The following is a 19,191-nucleotide window of genomic DNA, read 5'->3' on the forward strand; positions in this document are numbered from 1 at the left end:
AGGACTGTATCCACCTTTACCAGCCCACCGGAGCACCTGAAAGCTGAACTCATTTATGCAGGATAAAGTCAGCAACTGTCGAGCCGTGAGGTTCGTGCCGAATCGAATTACTGTAACTTTGCTCATCTCTAGTGCTGACTATACTTCTATTGTGAATGTTAAATCAAAACTAGCCATAGCCTGAGAATTTGGATTAACAAAAAGAGCAGTTTTTAGAGGGAACACATTTGGATTAAATCTGAAAAAGAATGTTTTCTTGTATGTTTATACATGATTTTATTTATTTTTTTTAAACTCTTTTTTTTTTTTTTTTTTTTTCTTTCTTTCCCCTCCACTCAGCAATTTCCCCCCAAATGAAAATTCACAAAATATGTCGTCCACAATGGGACCTCAGGGTGGTGGAAACTTTGCCGGACAAAACAGACCGAATGATGAACGGTTTCCAAATCGTTACTAAAAATGTTGAATCTTATTTTATGGTTGAAGTTTTTTTTTTAAAGATTATCTGACAGCAGGGTTATTCATACTAACCTGCTGGTACTGGGTAAAAAGTGCATGTGATACAGGTCATAACTGATAATTCTACATAATGCAGTTGAGATATGGACAAAAATAGGAATATGCATAGGAGTAGGTTACGTTCTAGGTAATTCCCCCAGTGCACTGCTGCACCAAGCAGGTCCTGTAAGAATGCCCCCTAGTAACCATGGGAAAAAAGCAAAAAAACTGTAACTTGGCTGCAATGTGACGTGAGATCCTGCCCTAGCGCAGTAATATTTCACATCTCATAGCGCTTATGTCACTTCTGGTGCGAAAAAGGAAAACTCTCAAACTACCCTGTACCATTAGGGTAGTATGGGGAACCTTTTCAGCAAAGTCCGTTTTGGCTGTGAAATTTTGTTTTGGTGAAAGATTTGTTTGGCATTTCGTGACAAATTAGGTCCACTACCATTATCTGGCCTTTTTTTTTTTGTTTGTTTTTTCCCTCCTTTTGTCTTGAAGCTGTTCCATTTTGTAATTTTTGCATTGCCATCATGTTATGCTGATCTGTACTACGTGAAGGAGTTTTTACTCTAATAATCTAATGTACTAATAATTAACTTTTTTTTTTCTTTTGTTTATGGTATTGAAATGTTAAAAGTAAAAAATAAAAAAATAATAATTTTATACACTTATTGTGTGTGTACTTCTTTGTGTTTAATTCCAGGGAACTGTGTGTGTAAAAAAAAAAAAAAATTTATAAGTGTGTGTGTGTTAGGGATCGACCGATATCGGATTTTTAGGACCGGTAATCAGTGGAGGTTAGGGCCGATAGCTGGTAACTTATACCGATATTCCGGTATAAGTTATCGGCTATTTATCCCCCTGCGACACCGCTGCAGATCATTGATTTAAAGCGGGCGCTTTAAATCAATGCACTGCAGTGGCTTTTGCGGTGCCATAGGCCGCCGCCACCCGCTTTTCTCCCTCTGCCTGTCCGGGGGTCCTGAGTCCTGCCACCTCTCCCCCCCACCGCCGCGACCGACCCGACGCACTGCCCCGGCCCCATTGCCTCCCCCACCCCCGGTTTTATAATTGCCTGTTCCCGGGGTCCACTCTACATCTGGCTCCGGTGGCGTCCTCCTGAGCTGTCACTGTGCGCACCGACTGTGACGTCACGTCGCGCACGTCACTCGTCATTGCGCACCGCATAACGCAGGACACAGCAGGAGCCTGAAGTAGCGTGGGTCCTGGGAACGGGTAATTATAAAACCGGGGATGGGGGAGGCAATGGGGCCGGGGCGGTGGGTCTTATCGGCAAGGTAATTGCCCAAAATCGATATATCCCCAAAAATGGTACCCATATAAAAGTACCGCCTGTCCTGCCAAAAAAATAAGCCCTACCTCAACTTTCAGACAAAAATAAAATAAGTTAGGACGGTCAAAGTAAAGCAACACAAAAATGTAGTTTAGAAGAGTGATTCTGATGTGGAAACAAAGAAAAAATTTAATTTTACTTTCAATAGTTTATTTGAGTTCAACAAGAGTAGCTATACAATGCACAAAGGACAGGCGCAGCTGTCAGAATTTTTTTTTAAGTTTTCATATTCAAAACAATGTCTGAAACTTGGCGGAATACCTAATGAGGCATACCACCCTGAGGTACACTACTTATCCCTGTGAGTGGTTACAATAATAAATGTGCCAGGTACCTATACAGATGTTTGTGACTCAGAGGTGATGAGGAGTAGAACTGAGGCCTCAGCCAGGCTAGCGTAGTAACAAAAATGGGAGAGTGAGGTGGGCACAGTCAACAAATGGTAGAACAATAGGTTTAAGACATTGGGTTGCCATCTATGCTAAAATCTAGCCATGTTCCCTGAGCCCAAGGCCAGAATCTTTTTGAAGGAGTAGGTACTGTATTCTTCCAAGAAGCTAGTCTAGTAAGGGGGTGTTATCAGTTCCCCCAAGTAACAAGTTTTTAGCTTTTAATACATAAGTGACATGATACATAAGATATCTCTATTAGCAGGAGGAACTGCCCAAAGACCTACAAAAAGTAAAGCCGTACTGGGTGCCCAAGGGATAGGACCTCCACAAACTTCCCTCACAAATTGTACGCAATAAATCTAGAAAGGTTGGACAAGCGGACAAAGCCATAAAATGTGATCGAGGGTGCCCTTGCATCCACAATTTCTCCAGCATAAGTCTGATGATCCAGGGTATGCCCTAGCTATTTTATCTGCCGTAAAGTACCGTCTCAATAACGTTTTATACGCTGATTCAATATAAGAGCATTACGGACACATCTAAAGGCATATTGCAATCTTCAATGCCTACACTAATGGTTAGATCTTTTTCCCACAATCTCAGGGGGTAGGTTTTCACACAGGTGTTTGACTGTACACCATTTAGTGGCTAAACAAAAAGAGCAAGAGTAAGTTTATCCATTCCTATAGTAGAGGGGAGCAAGGTTTGGAGGAAGTGTCTGATCTGAAGGTGTATGAGCTATATTGTATTTTTAACATAAAGACTCAAAAGTTTACAATGTACCCTCAGACAACCCAAACAAAAGAAAGGGGATGTGCTCAAATACCTATGCTAGGTAATTAAGGTCCTGTGGTGTACACACTAACTATAGAACCGAAAAGAAAATAACCCACTTAAGGATGGACCATTTGTAAAAAAGAATAAATTTTATTTATGGAAAGTTCCAATAATACATAAAACAAACACGGCGTGGACAAACATACGTGGGAACTAGGGAGCAGGGGGAGACCAGAAATAAAGAAATAATCTGGATGCACTGGCTTATGGCATGTAAGAACAAGTAAGTCACAGGGTAATTATATAGATGTATAAACATGAGATATGTTCAAAGGCAGAAAGCGCCTCAATGAAAAGGGTAAATATTTATACAGGTCTCATATCAAGAGTACCAACATATAAAAATTGAACTGAAATGCCATAGGAAGTAAAAAACACGCTAACCGGACTAAAGAGAGAACCACATGCAATGATGGTACACAACAGTAACCCCCCCACTCCCCAGTTACCCACCAAACCTCCGACGCGTTTCACCCAACGGGGCTTTATGGTACTGTTGTGTACCATCATTGCATGTGGTTCTTTCTTTAGTCCGGTTAGCATGTTTTTTACTTCCTATGGCATTTCAGTTCAATTTTTATATGTTGGTACTCTTGATATGAGACCTGTATAAATATTTACCCTTTTCATTGAGGCGCTTTCTGCCTTTGAACATATCTCATGTTTATACATCTATATAATTACCCTGTGACTTACTTGTTCTTACATGCCATAGGCCAGTGCACCCGGATTATTTCTTTATTTCTGGTCTCCCCCTGCTCCCTAGTTCCCACGTATGTTTGTCCACGCTGTGTTTGTTTTATGTATTATTGGAACTTTCCATAAATAAAATTTATTCTTTTTTACAAATGGTCCATCCTTAAGTGGGTTATTTTCTTTTCGGTTCTAATGTACCCTCAGAGTATAGGTGTCTCGCTTGGGAGATGCCCTTAGACATCCACTGGCCCAGTGCTAAATCAGAAAGGGAGGACTGCACCAGCGAGATTGGGAGATCCAAAACATCAGTGGGTGGAGGTACAGCCAAAAGGGTCAGATAAGCAACCCAGGCATGAAATGAAGCTTTGAGTACAAGGTTAGATAGGTGGGATGTTGGGATGACCCAAGCTGGTGTGAGGAGGAGATCGTGTAACGTATAAGGGGAGGCCAGGTGGTTCTCTATAGCAACCCATGGTGAGTCAATAGACATGCACTACCACTTTTTTCAACATTGTGACTAGCATAGTTACATAGTACGGTTGAAAGACATACATCCATCAAGTTCAACCAGGGAATTGAAGGGTAGGGGTGTGGTGCGATATTGGGGAAGGGATGGGATTTTATATTTCTTAACCCCTTAAGGACTGAGCCCTTTTTCACCTTAAGGACTCGGCCATTTTTTGCAAATCTGACCACTGTCACTTTAAACATTAATAACTCTGGAATGCTTTTAGTTATCATTCTGATTCCTAGATTGTTTTTTCGTGACATATTCTACTTTAACGTAGTGGTAAAATTTTTGGGTAACTTGCATCCTTTCTTGGTGAAAAATCCCCAAATTTGATGAAAAATTTGAAAATTTTGCATTTTTCTAACTTTGAAGCTCTCTGCTTGTAAGGAAAATGGATATTCCAAATTATTTTTTTTATTCACATATACAATATGTCTACTTTATATTTGCATCATAAAATTTGAGTTTTTACTTTTGGAAGACACCAGAGGGCTTCAAAGTTCCGCAGCAATTTTCCAATTTTTCACAAAATTTTGAAACTCTCTTTTTTTCAGGGACCAGTTCAGGTTTGAAGTGGATTTGAAGGGTCTTCATATTAGAAATACCCCATAAATGACCCCATTATAAAAACTGCACCCCCGAAAGTATTCAAAATGACATTCAGTAAGCGTTTTAACCCTTTACGGGTTTCACAGGAATAGCAGCAAAGTGAAGGAGAAAATTCACAATCTTCATTTTTTACACTCGCATGTTCTTGTAGACCCAATTTTTTAATTTTTGCAAGGGGTAAAAAGGAGAAAATTTTTACTTGTATTTGAAACCCATTTTCTCTCGAGTAAGCACATACCTCGTATGTCTATGTAAAGTGTTCGGCGGGCGCAGTAGAGGGCTCAGAAGGGAAGGAGCGTCAAATGGTTTTTGGGGGGCATGTCACCTTCAGGAAGCCCCTATGGTGCCAGAACAGCAAAAAAAAACACATGGCATACCATTTTGGAAGCTAGACCCCTCGGGGAACGTAACAAGGGGTAATGTGAACCTTAATACCCCACAGGTGATTCACGACTTTTGCATATGTAAAAAAAAATATATATATTTTTTACCTAAAATGCTTGGTTTCCCTAAAGTTTAACATTTTTAAAAAGGGTAATAGCAGAAAATACCCCCCAAAATTTGAAGCCCAATTTTTCCCGATTCAGAAAACACCCCATATGGGGGTGAAAAGTGCTCTGCTGGCGCACTACAGGTCTCAGAAGAGGAGTCACATTTGGCTTTTTTTGAAGGAAATTTTGCTCTGGGGGCATGCCGCATTTAGGAAGCCCCTATGGTGCCAGGACAGCAAAAAAAAAACACATGGCATACCATTTTGGATACTAGACCCCTTGGGGAACGTAACAAGGGGTAAAGTGAACCTTAATACCCTACAGGTGTTTCACGACTTTTGCATATGTAAAAAAAAAAAAAAAAAAATTTACCTAAAATGCATGGTTTCCCAAAAAATTTACATTTATACAAAGGGTTAAAGAAGAAAATACCCCCCAAAATTTGAAGCCCAATTTCTCCCGATTCAGAAAACACCCCATATGGGGGTGAAAAGTTTCACATTTGGCTTTTTGAAAGCAAATATTGCTCTGGGGGCATGCTGCTTTTAGGAAGCCCTATGGTGCCAGGACCGCAAAATAACCCCACATGGCATACCATTTTGGAAACTAGAGCCCTCGGGGAATGTAACAAGGGGTTAAGTGAACCTTAATACCCCACAGGCGTTTCACGACTATTGCATATGTAAAAAAAATTCTAAATTTTTTACCTAAAATGCTTTTCCCAAAAACTTAACATTTTTAAAAAGGGTAAAAGCAGAAAATACCCCCCAAAATTTGAAGCCCAATTTCTCCCGAGTACGGCGATACCCCATATGTGACCCTTAACTGTTGCCTTGAAATACGACAGGGCTCCAAAGTGAGAGCGCCATGCGCATTTGAGGCCTGAATTAGGGATTGCATAGGGGTGGACATAGGGTTATTCTACGCCAGTGATTCCCAAACAGGGGGCCTCCAGCTGTTGCAAAACTCCCAGCATGCCTGGACAGTCAACGGCTGTCCGACAATACTGGGAGTTGTTGTTTTGCAACAGCTGGAGGCTCCGTTTTGGAAACCGTGGCGTACCAGACGTTTTTCATTTTTATTGGGGAGGGGAGGGGGGCTGTGTAGGGGTATGTGTATATGTAGTGTTTTTTACTTTTTATTTTATTTTTTGTGGTAGTGTAGTGTTTTTAGGGTACAGTCGCACGGGTGGGGGGTTCACAGTAGTTTCTCGCTGGCAGTTTGAGCTGTTGCAGAAAATTTGCTGCTGCTCAAACTTGCAGCCCGATACTTACTGTAAGCCTCCGCCCATGTGAGTGTACCCTGTACATTCACATTGGGGGGGACATCCAGCTGTTGCAAAACTACAACTCCCAGCATGCGCTGACAGACTGTACATGCTGAGAGTTTTAGTTTTGCAACAGCTGTAGGCACACTGGTTATGTATCACGGAGTTTGTGACCTTACTCAGTGTTTCAAAACCAGTGTGCCTCCAGCTGTTGCAAAACTACAACTCCCAGCATGTACGGTGCATGGTGTAAGGTGACTGCTGGGAGTTGTAGTTTGCAATAGCTGGAGGCACACCGGTCGTGAAACACTGAGTTAGGTAAAAAAAAAAACTCTAAGTTTCACAACCAGTGTGCCTTCAGCTGTTGCAAAACTACAACTCTCAGCAGTCACCGACAGCCAACGGGCATGCTGGGAGTTGTAGTTATGCAACCAGCAGATGCACCACTACAACTCCCAGCATGCACTTTAGCTGTTTGTGCAAGCTGGGAGTTGTAGTTATACAACAGCTGAAGGTACACTTTTCCATAGAAAAAATGTGCCTCCAGCTGTTGCAAAACCAAAAGTCCCAGCATGCCCATAAGGGAATGCTGGGAGTTGTGGTGGTCTGTCTCCTGCTGTTGCATAACTACAGCTCCCAGCATGCCCTTTTTGCATGCTGGGAGCTGTTGCTAAGCAACAGCAGGAGGCTGTAACTCACCTCCTGCTCCATCGCAGGCTGTCCCTCGCCGCCGCCGTCGCTTCTGGGGCCCCGATCCCAACATGGACGCCGGGGATCGGGGTCCCCAGCACCCGGGCTCGTCTTCTCGCACCCGCTCACGCCCTCCGGAAGAGGAGCGGGTGCGGGAGTGACGCCCGCAGCAGGCGCCCTGATTGGTCGGCCGGTAATCCGGCCGACGAATCAGGGCGATCGTGAGGTGGCACCAGTGCCACCTCACCCCTGCAGGCTCTGGCTGCAGGCTCTGACCCGGAATCGCCGCAGATCGCTGGACTGAATTGTCCAGCGATCTGCGGCGATCGCCGACATGGGGGGGCATAATGACGAACGATTTCAGCAGGCATCCGGCTCCGGTCCCCAACCGGCTAGCGATGGGGACCGGAATTCCCACGGGCGTATGGATACGCCCTGCGTCCTTAAGGACTCGGGATGCAGGGCGTATCCATACGCCCTGCGTCCTTAAGAGGTTAAGCATTAATGTTATTTTGTTCCAGGAATGTATCTTCAGCAGGCATCCAGGGCAAACGCAGAGGGGGGCTATGAAGGTGATCTGCGGTGATACCGGGCTGATCGGGTCTCTGGGACCCGACTGCCCGGTAATTTTGCATGATCCCTGTTGTCACACATGATCCCGGACTCACAAGCCTCCACCTCCTCCTATCCCCTGCGATTCCTCGGTTAGTTAACTGACCAATCGCAGGGGGGGGGGGGGCGATTACTTCCTCCCGGCCCCTGGAAGTCCGGAGAGAACGGGAGGAAGACCGGAGGACGGGGGGAGTGCTGGGGCCCGGCCTCAGTACTTACCCTGTCCCTGAAGACCCGGATCCCGGCGGCGACAGGTGAGTTGATCTTCGGCGGCGCGGGACCTTTGCAGCAGTCCAGACTGCCGTAAAGCGATCTGGACTGCTCAATCTGGTCCCCTTACACTACAACTCCCAGCATGCCCAGACAGCCCTTGGCGTCTGGGCATGCTGGGAGTTGCAGTTTTGCAACATCTGGAGGTCCTCAGTTTGGAGACCACTGTGCCCTTCCAGATGTTGCAAAACTACACATCCTCAGCATGCCCTTACTGTCCAGGCATACTGGGAGTTGTAGTTTTGCAACATCTGGAAGGGCACAGATTGGGAACCACTGTATTAGTGGTCTGCAAACTGTAGTCCTCCAGATGTTGCAAAACTACAACTCCAAGCATGCTGGGAGTTGTAGTTCGGCAACATCTGGCTCTAAAGATGTCGCCGAGCTACTACTTCCAGCATGCCTGAGAATGTTTGGGAGTTGTGGTTTTGCAACAACTGGAGGCACACTGGTTGGGAAACATTGTCTGTTTCCTAACTCATTGTTTCCCAACCCGTGTGCCTCCAGCTGTTGCAAAACTACAACTCCCAGAACTCCCACTGATTGTGCATGCTGGGAGTTGTAGTTTTGTAACAGCTGGAGGTCCCCCCCCCCAGGGTACATTCACATGGGCAGGGGGCTTACAGTGAGTATCAGGCTGCAAGTTTGCAATGCAGCAAATTTTGCGCGGCAGCTCACACTCGCAGCAGGAAACTCGCTGTAATCCCCCGCCCGTGTGACTGTACCCTAAAAACACTACACTAACACAAAATAAAAAGTAAAAAACACTACGTGTACACATATCCCCTCCCCATGAGTTTTGCAACAGCTGGAGGCACCCTGTTAGGTGTATTCTACGCCAGTGATTCCCAAGTCCACCCCTATGCAAATCCCTAATTCAGGCCTCAAATGCGCATGGCGCTCTCACTTCGGGGCCCTGTCGTATTTCAAGGCAACAGTTTAGGGCCACATATGGGGTATCGCCGTACTCGGGAGAAATTGCCTAACAAATTTTGGGGGGCTTTTTCTCTTTAGTGTAAATTTTTTACACTAACATGCTGGTGGTGCCCTATACTTTTCATTTTGACAAGAGGTAAAAGGGGGAAAAAAGCCCCCCAAAATTTGTAATGCAATTTCTCACGACTACGGAGATACCACATATGTGGGCGCAAAGTCCTCTGGGGGTGCACAAGGAGGCCCAGAAGGGAGAGTGCGCCATGTACATTTGAGGTGATTTGCACAGGGGTGGCTGATTGTTACAGCGGTTTTGACAAACGCAGAAAAAAAAAAACACGTGACCCCATTTTGGAAACTACACCCCTCACGGAATGTAATGAGGGGTGCAGTGAGAATTTAAACCCCACTGGTGTCTGACATCTTTGAAACAGTGGGCTGTGCAAATAAAAATTTTTGTACACCAGTGGGGGGTAAATGCTCACTGTACCCCTTGCTATGTTCCTCAAGGGGTCTAGTTTCCAAAATGGTATGCCATGTGGGGGTTATTTTGCTGTCCTGGCACCATAGAAGCTTCCTAAATATGGGGTACCTCCATACTCAGAAGAGATGGGGTTACAAATTTTGGGGGGTATTTTCTGCTATTAACCCTTGCAAAAATGTGAAATTTGGGGGAAACACACATTTTAGTGAATTTAAAAAAAATTTTTTACATATGCAAAAGTCGTGAAACGTGGGGTATTAAGGCTCACTTTATTCCTTGTTACATTCCTCAAGGGGTCTAGTTTCCAAAATGGTATGCCATGTGTTTCTTTTTTTGCTGTTCTGACACCATAGGGGCTTTCTAAATGCAACATGCCCCCCAAAAACCATTTCAGAAAAACGTACTCTCCAAAATCCCCTTGTCGCTTCCGAGCCCTCTACTGCGCCCGCCGAACACTTTACATAGACATATGAGGTATGTGTTTACTCGAGAGAAATTGCGCTTCAAATATAAGTATACATTTTCTCCTTTTACCCCTTGTAAAAATTGGGTGTACAAGAACATGCGAGTGTAAAAAATGAAGATTGTGAATTTTCTTAACTGGTCCCTGAAAAATTGTGATTTTGGAAATTTTGTGAAAAATTGGAAAATTGCTGCTGAACTTTGAAGCCCTCTGGTGTCTTCCAAAAGTAAAAACTTGTCAATTTTATGATGCAAACATAAAGTGGACATATTGTATATGTGAATAAAAAAAAATATTTGGAATATCCATTTTCCTTACAAGCAGAGAGCTTCAAAGTTAGAAAAATGCAAATTTTTCATAAAATTTTGGGATTTTTCACCAAGAAAGGATGCAAGTGACCACAAAATTTTACCACTATGTTAAAGTAGAATGTCACAAAAAAACTGTCTCGGAATCAGAATGATAACTAAAAGCATCCCAGAGTTATTAATGTTTAAAGTGACAGTGGTCAGATGTGCAAAAAATGGACGGGTCCTAAGGTGTAAAATGGCTGGGTCCTTAACCCCTTAAGGACCAGGCCATTTTACACCTTAGGACCAGAGCTTTTTTTGAACATCTGACCACTGTCACTTTAAACATTAATAACTCTGGAATGCTTTTAGTTATCATTCTGATAACGAGATTGTTTTTTCGTGACATATTCTACTTTAACATGGTGATAAATTTTTGTCGATACTTGCATCCTTTCTTAGTGAAAAATCCCCAAATTTGATGAAAAAATTTAAAATTTTGAATTTTTCTAACTTTCACAACTTTTGCATATGTAAAAAAAAAAAATGTTTTCACTAAAATGTGTTTACCCCCAATTTTCAAATTTTTGCAAGGGTTAATAGCAGAAAATACCCCCCAAAATTTGTAACCCCATCTCTTCAAAGTATGGAGGTACCCCATAAGTTGACCTGAAGTGCACTATGGGCGAACTACAATGTTCAGCAGAGAAGGAGTCATATTTGGCTTTTTGAGAGCAAATTTTGCTCGGTGGGCATGTCGCATTTAGGGAGCCCCTATGGTGCCAGAACAGCAAAAAAAAAACACATGGCATACCATTTTGGAAACTAGATCCCTTGAGGAACGTAACAAGGAATAAAGTGAGCCTTAATACCCCACAGGAGTTTCACGACTTTTGCATATGTAAAAAAAAAAAAAAAATTCCCACTAAAATGTGTTTCCCCCCTAATTTCACATTTTTGCAAGGGTTCATAGCAGAAAATACCCCCCAAAATTTGTAACCCCATCTCTTCTGAGTATAGAAGTACCCCATAAGTGGATGTCAAATGCACTAGAGGAGCGCTACAATGCTCAGAAGAGGAGTCACATTTGCAAATTTATTTTGGAAACTGCACCCCTCAAGGAACATAACAAGGGGTACAGAGAGCCTTAACACCCCACAGGTGTTTGATAAATATTCATGAAGTGGGATGTGAAAATGAAAAATTTTATTATTTTTTTTACACTAAAATGCTGGGGTTACCCCAAATTTTTCATTTTCACAAGTGGTAAAAGGAGAAAATGTCATTGTAAATGTGTAAATACATTTCTTTGGAGTAAGTACATACCTCAAGTCTGGGCGTAAACAGCGTGCACACCGGTCACAGAGGTGCCGGAGATCAGTCAGGGTCCTTGAGCTTTGGCTTTCTCCTATGGAGCCAGAACAGTGGGACCCCCCCTCAAGGGGCATTACATGGGGTAAATAACTGGGGTACACTTGTAACTAAAATGGTGTACAGTGGGACATAAAATTATAAAACAAATTATGTTTCCAGAATGATGACCCAGAGCACAGCCAAAACAAGAAAATATGCCCGCCCCAAACCCTATGCTCTGAATCATCATTCTGGAATGTGATATGTGTGGCCGTCCCTAACTTGTTGCCTCAAATGCGCACCCCGCTCAGGTGGAGAGAGAGCGCTGCGCATTTGAGGCAACATAAAAAGTCCCCGATGATAGTGACTCGGTGACCCATGAACCATTTTTTATAAAATATACCCCCAGAGGTCTTATCAGTTTTTTTTTTTGTTTTTTTGTTTTTGTTTTTTGGATGAAATATTTCTTGGGGCAATTTAGTGGTTTTATGGGGTTAAAACTTGGAATGTACTCTGGACTTGGTACATTTGGGTCAAATTGTGGAAAATTAAAATGAAGAGGGAAAATTTTGAACTCCATGGAAGTGTGATACTTCCTGAAGCAATCCTTAATGCAGAGGCCCGAATTATCTGGGCAAGTGTCACATTGAGTGGTGGTGTCCTTCCGAATCCCCCTCTTGTAACACACACTGCATCTTTTCTGGGCTCTTCCCTTCTTTCCAGTGTGGGGGACCTCACCTGGAAAGTGTTGGCCTGGGACGATCCTGGCACCTATTACTTCAGTTCCTTGGGAAGTCCGGCCTGCTCTTTCCCGGTCGCCAAAGATCAGGACCTTTAGGACTTGTTCTTGGAACTGGAGGAATGTCCCTGTGTTGCCAGCGTACTGGGACAGTACAAAAGAGTTGTACATGGCAACCTGTACCATGTAGACCGCAACTTTCTTGTACCATACCCGGGTTTTCCGCATGGCGTTATATGGCTTGAGGACTTGATCAGAAAGATCAACTCCCCCCATATACCGATTGTAGTCCAGAATACAATCGGGCTTGAGAACCGGTGTTGTTGTACCTCGCACAGGGACAGGTGAGCTGCCGTTGCCATGAATAGTGGTCAGCATGAGGACATCCCTCTTATCCTTATACTTGACCAGCAACAGGTTTTCATGGGCAAGGGCACAGGACTCACCCTTGGGAATAGGTGTCTTAACAAAATTTAGAGGGAGGCCTCTCTGGTTTTTCCGCACAGTCCCACAAGCGGACGTGGATCTGGCGGCAAGGGATGTGAAGAGAGGGATGCTGGTATAAAAGTTGTCTACGTACACGTGGTAACCCTTATCCAGCAATGGGTGCACAAGCTCCCAAACGATTTTCCCGCTAACACCCAGAGTGGGGGAACAATCTGGGGGTTCAATACGGGAATCTCGTCCGTCATACACTCTAAACTTGAGAGTGTACCAGGAGGTACTCTCACAAAGTTTATAGAGCTTCACGCCATACCGCGCCCGTTTCGAGGGAATATACTGTCCGATGAGTCTCCCCTTAAAACTGATAAGAGACTCATCAGCCGAGAGCTCCCTGAGGGGTACATAGGCCTCCAAAAATTTGGCCCCTAAGTGATCGATGGCCGGCCTCACTTTGTAAAGCCGGTCATAGGCGGGATCACCTCGGGGTGGACATGCCGCATTATCTGCATAATGCAGGCATTTCCAAATGGCCTCGAACCACCTCTGTGTCATGACCATACTGTAAAGCGGGGTCTGGTAGAGGATATCCCCGCTCCAGTACTGTCTGACACTTGGCTTTTTGACCAGGCCCATATGCAGCAAGAGGCCCCAAAATGTCCTCATTTCTGCTGCATCAATGGCGCACCATTCATTGGACCTGGCCAAAAAAGAATCAGGGTGGTGGGCGATGAACTGCCTGGCGTACAGATTCGTCTGCTCCACCATGTGATCGACAAAACTGTCACTGAAAAAATAACTGAAATAGTAAATTTCAGTGAATCCAGAATTGTCAATCCTGATTCTGGAGTCTCCAACAAACTCCGGAACCCGTGGCTGATAACCCTCTGGGGGTCTCCAGACAGGTTCACCGGAAGGGGGCTCTGGTAAACTTGTCTGGGGGGGGTCGGACTCCTAGTACGAGCGGCATCATCACTCGCACTAGTGCCGGCCACTGGGCCACTATCATGGGGGGTGCGTGGCCTCGCTTGGCGGCGTCTCTGCCGCCGTGCAGGGGGCTCATCAGGAGTACTAGATGATGAGGAGGACGATGAAGAACACAGAAATGTTGGATCTTAATCGTCCTCACTGACAGATTCGGAGTCGGAGACAAGAAAAACGTATGCCTCCGCTACCGAAAATGCCCGGCGAGTCATCGCCTTTTTTCTGCGGGGGGGGGGTTATGTACTGTGTGTGTGCTTGGCGTATACTATATATAATGGTGTGTGGTTAGAAATCACACACCGTTATATGGGGGGGGGGGGGAAATGCTGCAGCCCCAAAAAAATGGGGGGGCTAATGCAGCGCCCTGAACCCCTAATAGGGCCCGGGTCACACTGAAAAACTGCAGAAGACCCATGATTTCAGCAGGCATCCCGGTCCGATCTCCGCCCGGCGCACGGCGGGGACCAGAACTGCCCATGACGTAAATGTACGTCCTTGGTCCTTAACCCCTTAAGGACCGGGGGGTTTTCCGTTTTTGCATTTTCGTTTTTTGCTCCTTGCCTTTAAAAAATCATAACTCTTTCAAATTTGCACCTATAAATCCATATGATGGCTTATTTTTTGCGCCACCAATTCTACTTTGTAATGACGTTAGTCATTTTGCCCAAAAATCTATGGTGAAGCGGGAAAAAAAATCATTGTGCGACAAAATTTAAAAAAAAACGCTGTTTTGTAAATTTTGGGGGCTTCCGTTTCTACGTAGTACATTTTTTGGTAAAAATGACACCTGATATGTATTCTGTAGGTCCATATGATTAAAATGATACCCTACTTATATAGGTTTGATTTTGTCGGACTTCTGGAAAAAATCATAACTACATGCAGGAAAATTAATACGTTTAAAATTGTCATCTTCTGACCCCTATAACTTTTTTATTTTTCCGTGTATGGGGCGGTATGAGGGCTCATTTTTTGCGCCGTGATCTGAAGTTTTTAACGGTACCATTTTTGCATTGATAGGACTTATTGATCAGAATTTTTTTGCGCGCACGCCATCGACCGAGCGGTTTAATTAATGATATATTTTTATAATTCGGACATTTCCGCACGCGGTGATACCATATATTTTTATTTTTATTTACACTGTGTTTTTTTTTTTATTGGAAAAGGGGGGTGATTCTAACTTTTAATAGGGGAGGAGTTAAATGATCTTTATTCACTTTTTTTTTTCACTTTTTTTTTGCAGTGTTATAGGTCCCATAGGGACCTATAACACTGCACACACTGATCTCCTATGCTGATCACTGGTTTCTCATAAGAAACCAGTGATCAACGATTCTGCCGCATGACTGCTTATGCCTGGATCTCAGGCAATGAGCAGTCATTCGGCGATCGGACAGCGAGGAGGCAGGAAGGGGCCCTCCCGCTGTCCTGTCAGCTGTTCGGGATGCCGCGATTAGCCGCGGCTATCCCGAACAGCCCGACTGAGCTAGTCGGGAACTTTCACTTTCACTTTTAGCCGCGTGGCTCAACTCTGAGCGCGCGGCTAAAGGGTTAATAGCGCGCGGCGCCGCGATCGGCGCTGCGCGCTATTAGAGGCGGGTCCCGGCTTCACTATGACGCCGGGCCCGCCATGATATGACGCGGGGTTACTGTGTAACCCCGCGTTATATCAGAAGTGCAGGACCAAGGACGTATAGGTACGTCCTTGGTCCTTAAGGGGTTAAGTCCCAGGGTGTCGGGCCGTACCGTTACGTCATGGGTCCTGTAGGGGTTAAGGGGTTAATATACATATACATTTATCATATTCCCCCTTAAACGTCTCTTCTCAAGACTAAACAATTGTAACTCCTTTAATCGCTCCTCATAGCTAAGATGTTCCATGACCCATTTTAGTTTAGTCGCGCGTCTCTGCACCCTTTCCAGCTCCACAGTGTCCCTTTTAGGTGACCAAAACTGAACAGCATATTCCAGGTGAGGCCGTACCAATGCTTTATAAAGGGGGAGTATTATGTCACTGTCCCTTGAGTCCATGCCTCTTTTTATACATGACAATATCCTGCCGGCCTTGGAAGCAGCAGCCTGACATTGCATGCTATTCTATACACTATATCTATATTCTATACACTATGGGGGAGATTTATCAAAACCTGTGTAGAGGAAAAGTGGTGCAGTTGTCCATAGCAACCAATCAGATTGCTTGTTTAATTTTTCACAGTCCTCTTTGAAAATGAAAGAAGCGATCTGATTGGTTGCTATGGGCAACTCAGCAACTTTTCCTCTAGACTGGTTTTGATAAATCTCCCCCTATATCTACATAGCTACATAATATCGCCTTTTAGGTACCCCAATTCCACCTGCCTGTGGCAACCTAGCTATAATCGTAGCAGCCAGCCTAGGTTTCTTCCCACCCATACAAATTTAGAGGATTGCATGCACTTTCTGAAAAAAGCTACTAGGTAGGAAGATTTTTTAATTTTTTTTATATTTTTTTTAAGATTGCCATAATTGTACCCTCCCATATAATAAAGACAACAGGGGATATTTATCAAAACCTGTGCAGAGGAAAAGTTGCCAAAAGAAACCAATCAGATAATTTTGAGATTCCTTTTCAAAATGTAAAGACATTAACCCCTTAAGGACGCAGCCCATTTGGGCCTTAAGGACGCAGAAAATTTTATTTTTACGTTTTCGTTTTTTCCTTCTCGCCTTCAAAAAATTATAACCTTTATATTTTCATCCACAGACTAGTATGAGGGCTTGTTTTTTGCGCGACCAGTTGTCCGTTGTAATGCCATCCCTCACTTTACCATAAAATGAATGGCGCAACCAAAAAAATACTATTTGTGTGGGGAAATTAAAAAGAAAACCGCAATTTTGCTAATTTTGGAAGGTTTCGTTTTCAGGCCGCACAATTTCCGTTAAAAATGACGTGTTCTTTATTCTTTGGGTCAATACGATTAAAATTTGGGATGAAGAAAAAGAGCAAGGTCCAGCTCCCAGGAAAAGCGAATAAAATCCAAAATTTTTATTCAAGCCGTTAAAAAATGAGTGAACAAAAAAAGGGGGGGAAATAAAATCGTAGCAGAAACGCAGTTTCTGCTACGATTTTATTTCCCCCCCTTTTTTTGTTCACTCATTTTTTAACGGCTTGAATTAAAATTTTGGATTTTATTCGCTTTTCCTGGGAGCTGGACCTTGCTCTTTTTCTTCATCCCAAGTCTTCACTCCAAGCATGCGGTTGGATGTTGTCCGTGCTTCCTACCTACACTTGAAGTCCTCCTCTTCCTAAGAACTTATATGCTGGTGAGCTGGTTTTCCTCTTTCATAGACTTTTTGTAATACGATTAAAATGATAACCATGATAACAACATACTTTTCTATTACTGTTGTGCTTAAAAACATTTTTTTTCACCAAATTAGAACGTTTAAGATCCCCCTATTTTGAAGGCCTATAACTTTTTCATTTTTCCGTATAAGCGGCGGTATGAGGGCTCATTTTTTGCGCCATGATCTGTACTTTTTATTTATACCATATTTGCTTATATAAAACTTTTAATACATTTTTTATAAATTTTTTTGGAATAAAATGTTATAAAAAAGCAGCTATTTTGGACTTTTTTTTTTTTTACGTTCACGCTAAATTGTACGGCGTGAAAACGAAACCTTCCAAAATTAGCAAAATTGCGGTTTCCTTTTTAATTTCACCACACAAATAGTATTTTTTTGGTTGCGCCATACATTTTATGGGAAAGTGAGTGATGGCATTACAACGGACAACTGGTCGTGCAAAAAACAAGCCCTCATACTAGTCTGTGGATGAAAATATAAAAGAATTATGATTTTTTTGAAGGCAAGGAGGAAAAAACGAAAACTTAAAAATAAAATTGGCTGCGTCCTTAACCCCTTAAGGACGTAGCCCTTTTTCACCTTAAGGACTGAGCCCTTTTTCGCAATTCTGACCACCGTCGCTTTATGAATTAATAACGCAAAAACGCTTTTACCGAATATTCTGATTCTGAGATAGTTTTTTCGTGACATATTCTACTTTATTTTGGTGGTAAATTTTCAGCGTTACTTGCATCCGAAAATTTTGCATTTTTCTAACTTTGAAGCTCTCTGAATTGACATACGATTTTCTGCGATCGCCGACATGGGGGGGGGGGGGGGGCTCAGGATCCTCCTGGGCGATGTGCCGGGATGCCTGCTGAATGATTTCAGCAGTTATTCCTGTCCGATCCCCAATCCGGCTAGCGGCGGGGAGCGAAATTCCCACGGGCGTATGCATATGCTCCACGTCCTTAAGCACTTGGGATGCAGGGCATATGCATACGCCTGGCGTCCTGAACAGGTTAAGGGGTTAATAACCACCGCCTGTTTCTTATCACTGAGCCAGTTACTAACCCACTTACACACATTTTCATTTGTATAGTCATTTATGTACCAACCTTTTATATGGCACAGTATAAAATGCTTTGGAAAAAATCAAGATATACAACATCCAGTGATTTATCCCAGTCTAGTCTTGAGCTCACCCTGAGCTTTTCTATCTCCAATAAATCCCAAGAATATCCTTAATATATAAACTTTAATTCTATTTCATCGAGTTTTTTTTAACCAAGACTTTAGTTTGCATCACTACTCTCCTCTAATTTGTTGGAACTGTAACCACCTAAGTAAAGATTTATTACAGAGTTAAAATGGCTTCTTTCATATCGAAGAAGACTATTTATGTCAACATTTCTAAATCAGTATGTAGCCAACCCTCTGCATCCCATATGACCCATGTGTCCAGCATTTATGTTTCACATTTAGATCATTTTTTTGTTTTGCCTTGATAATATGATATCATATGTGTGAGCCATCACATGTTAAATAGTTACATAGCGCAGTTGAAAAAAGACCATCAAGACTGTCCGTCAAATTCAACCAAGAAGGGGAGGAGATGTAAATAGGGCACTTTCTTGTTTGGAAACTACATACAGTACATTTGAATAGGCTCTGGTGCAAGATGAAACATTTTGCTTGAGATAATGTTAAGTACAGGATAAAACTTTGCTCCGTAATGTGAGTGTTGGCCTAGTTCTTTCAGCTCACCTAGGGACAGTTTCCCTATGGCATGAGTACTGATTACTGCCCTCACATTGCTTCATTTATTCAGGGGGCATCAGAATTTAATTATTGTGATTGTAAGATCCCCACCCCACTTAGATGTTTGATCTTAGGATAACCATTTTGAAATCACACCACATATTAAAGGGGGTTTCCCTA

At 43.3% G+C, this 19,191-nt stretch overlaps 2 protein-coding genes across 3 annotated transcripts in view; both read left to right on the forward strand.

Moving 5' to 3' along the window:
* Nucleotides 1–1,157, forward strand: part of LOC130368056 (scaffold attachment factor B2-like) — a 78,098-nt gene extending 76,941 nt beyond the window's left edge. The window contains exon 19 of the mRNA XM_056571289.1: nucleotides 340–1,157. Within this exon, the coding sequence (XP_056427264.1) occupies nucleotides 340–457 (118 nt within the window). The 3' untranslated portion in view covers nucleotides 458–1,157. The remainder of the gene's footprint in view (nucleotides 1–339) is intronic.
* A 15,128-nt stretch (nucleotides 1,158–16,285) lies between these two features.
* LOC130305178 (FYN-binding protein 1-like) overlaps nucleotides 16,286–19,191 on the forward strand; it is a 253,903-nt gene continuing 250,997 nt past the window's right edge. The window contains exon 1 of one of the 2 annotated variants that reach the window (XM_056551982.1): nucleotides 16,286–16,379. In XM_056551982.1, coding sequence (XP_056407957.1) covers nucleotides 16,354–16,379 — 26 coding nt within the window. In that variant the 5' untranslated portion in view covers nucleotides 16,286–16,353. The remainder of the gene's footprint in view (nucleotides 16,380–19,191) is intronic. The other variant, XM_056551981.1, reaches the window with a different exon arrangement.

Source organism: Hyla sarda, chromosome 1 (genome assembly GCF_029499605.1).
Source record: "Hyla sarda isolate aHylSar1 chromosome 1, aHylSar1.hap1, whole genome shotgun sequence".
NCBI lineage: Eukaryota > Metazoa > Chordata > Amphibia > Anura > Hylidae > Hyla > Hyla sarda.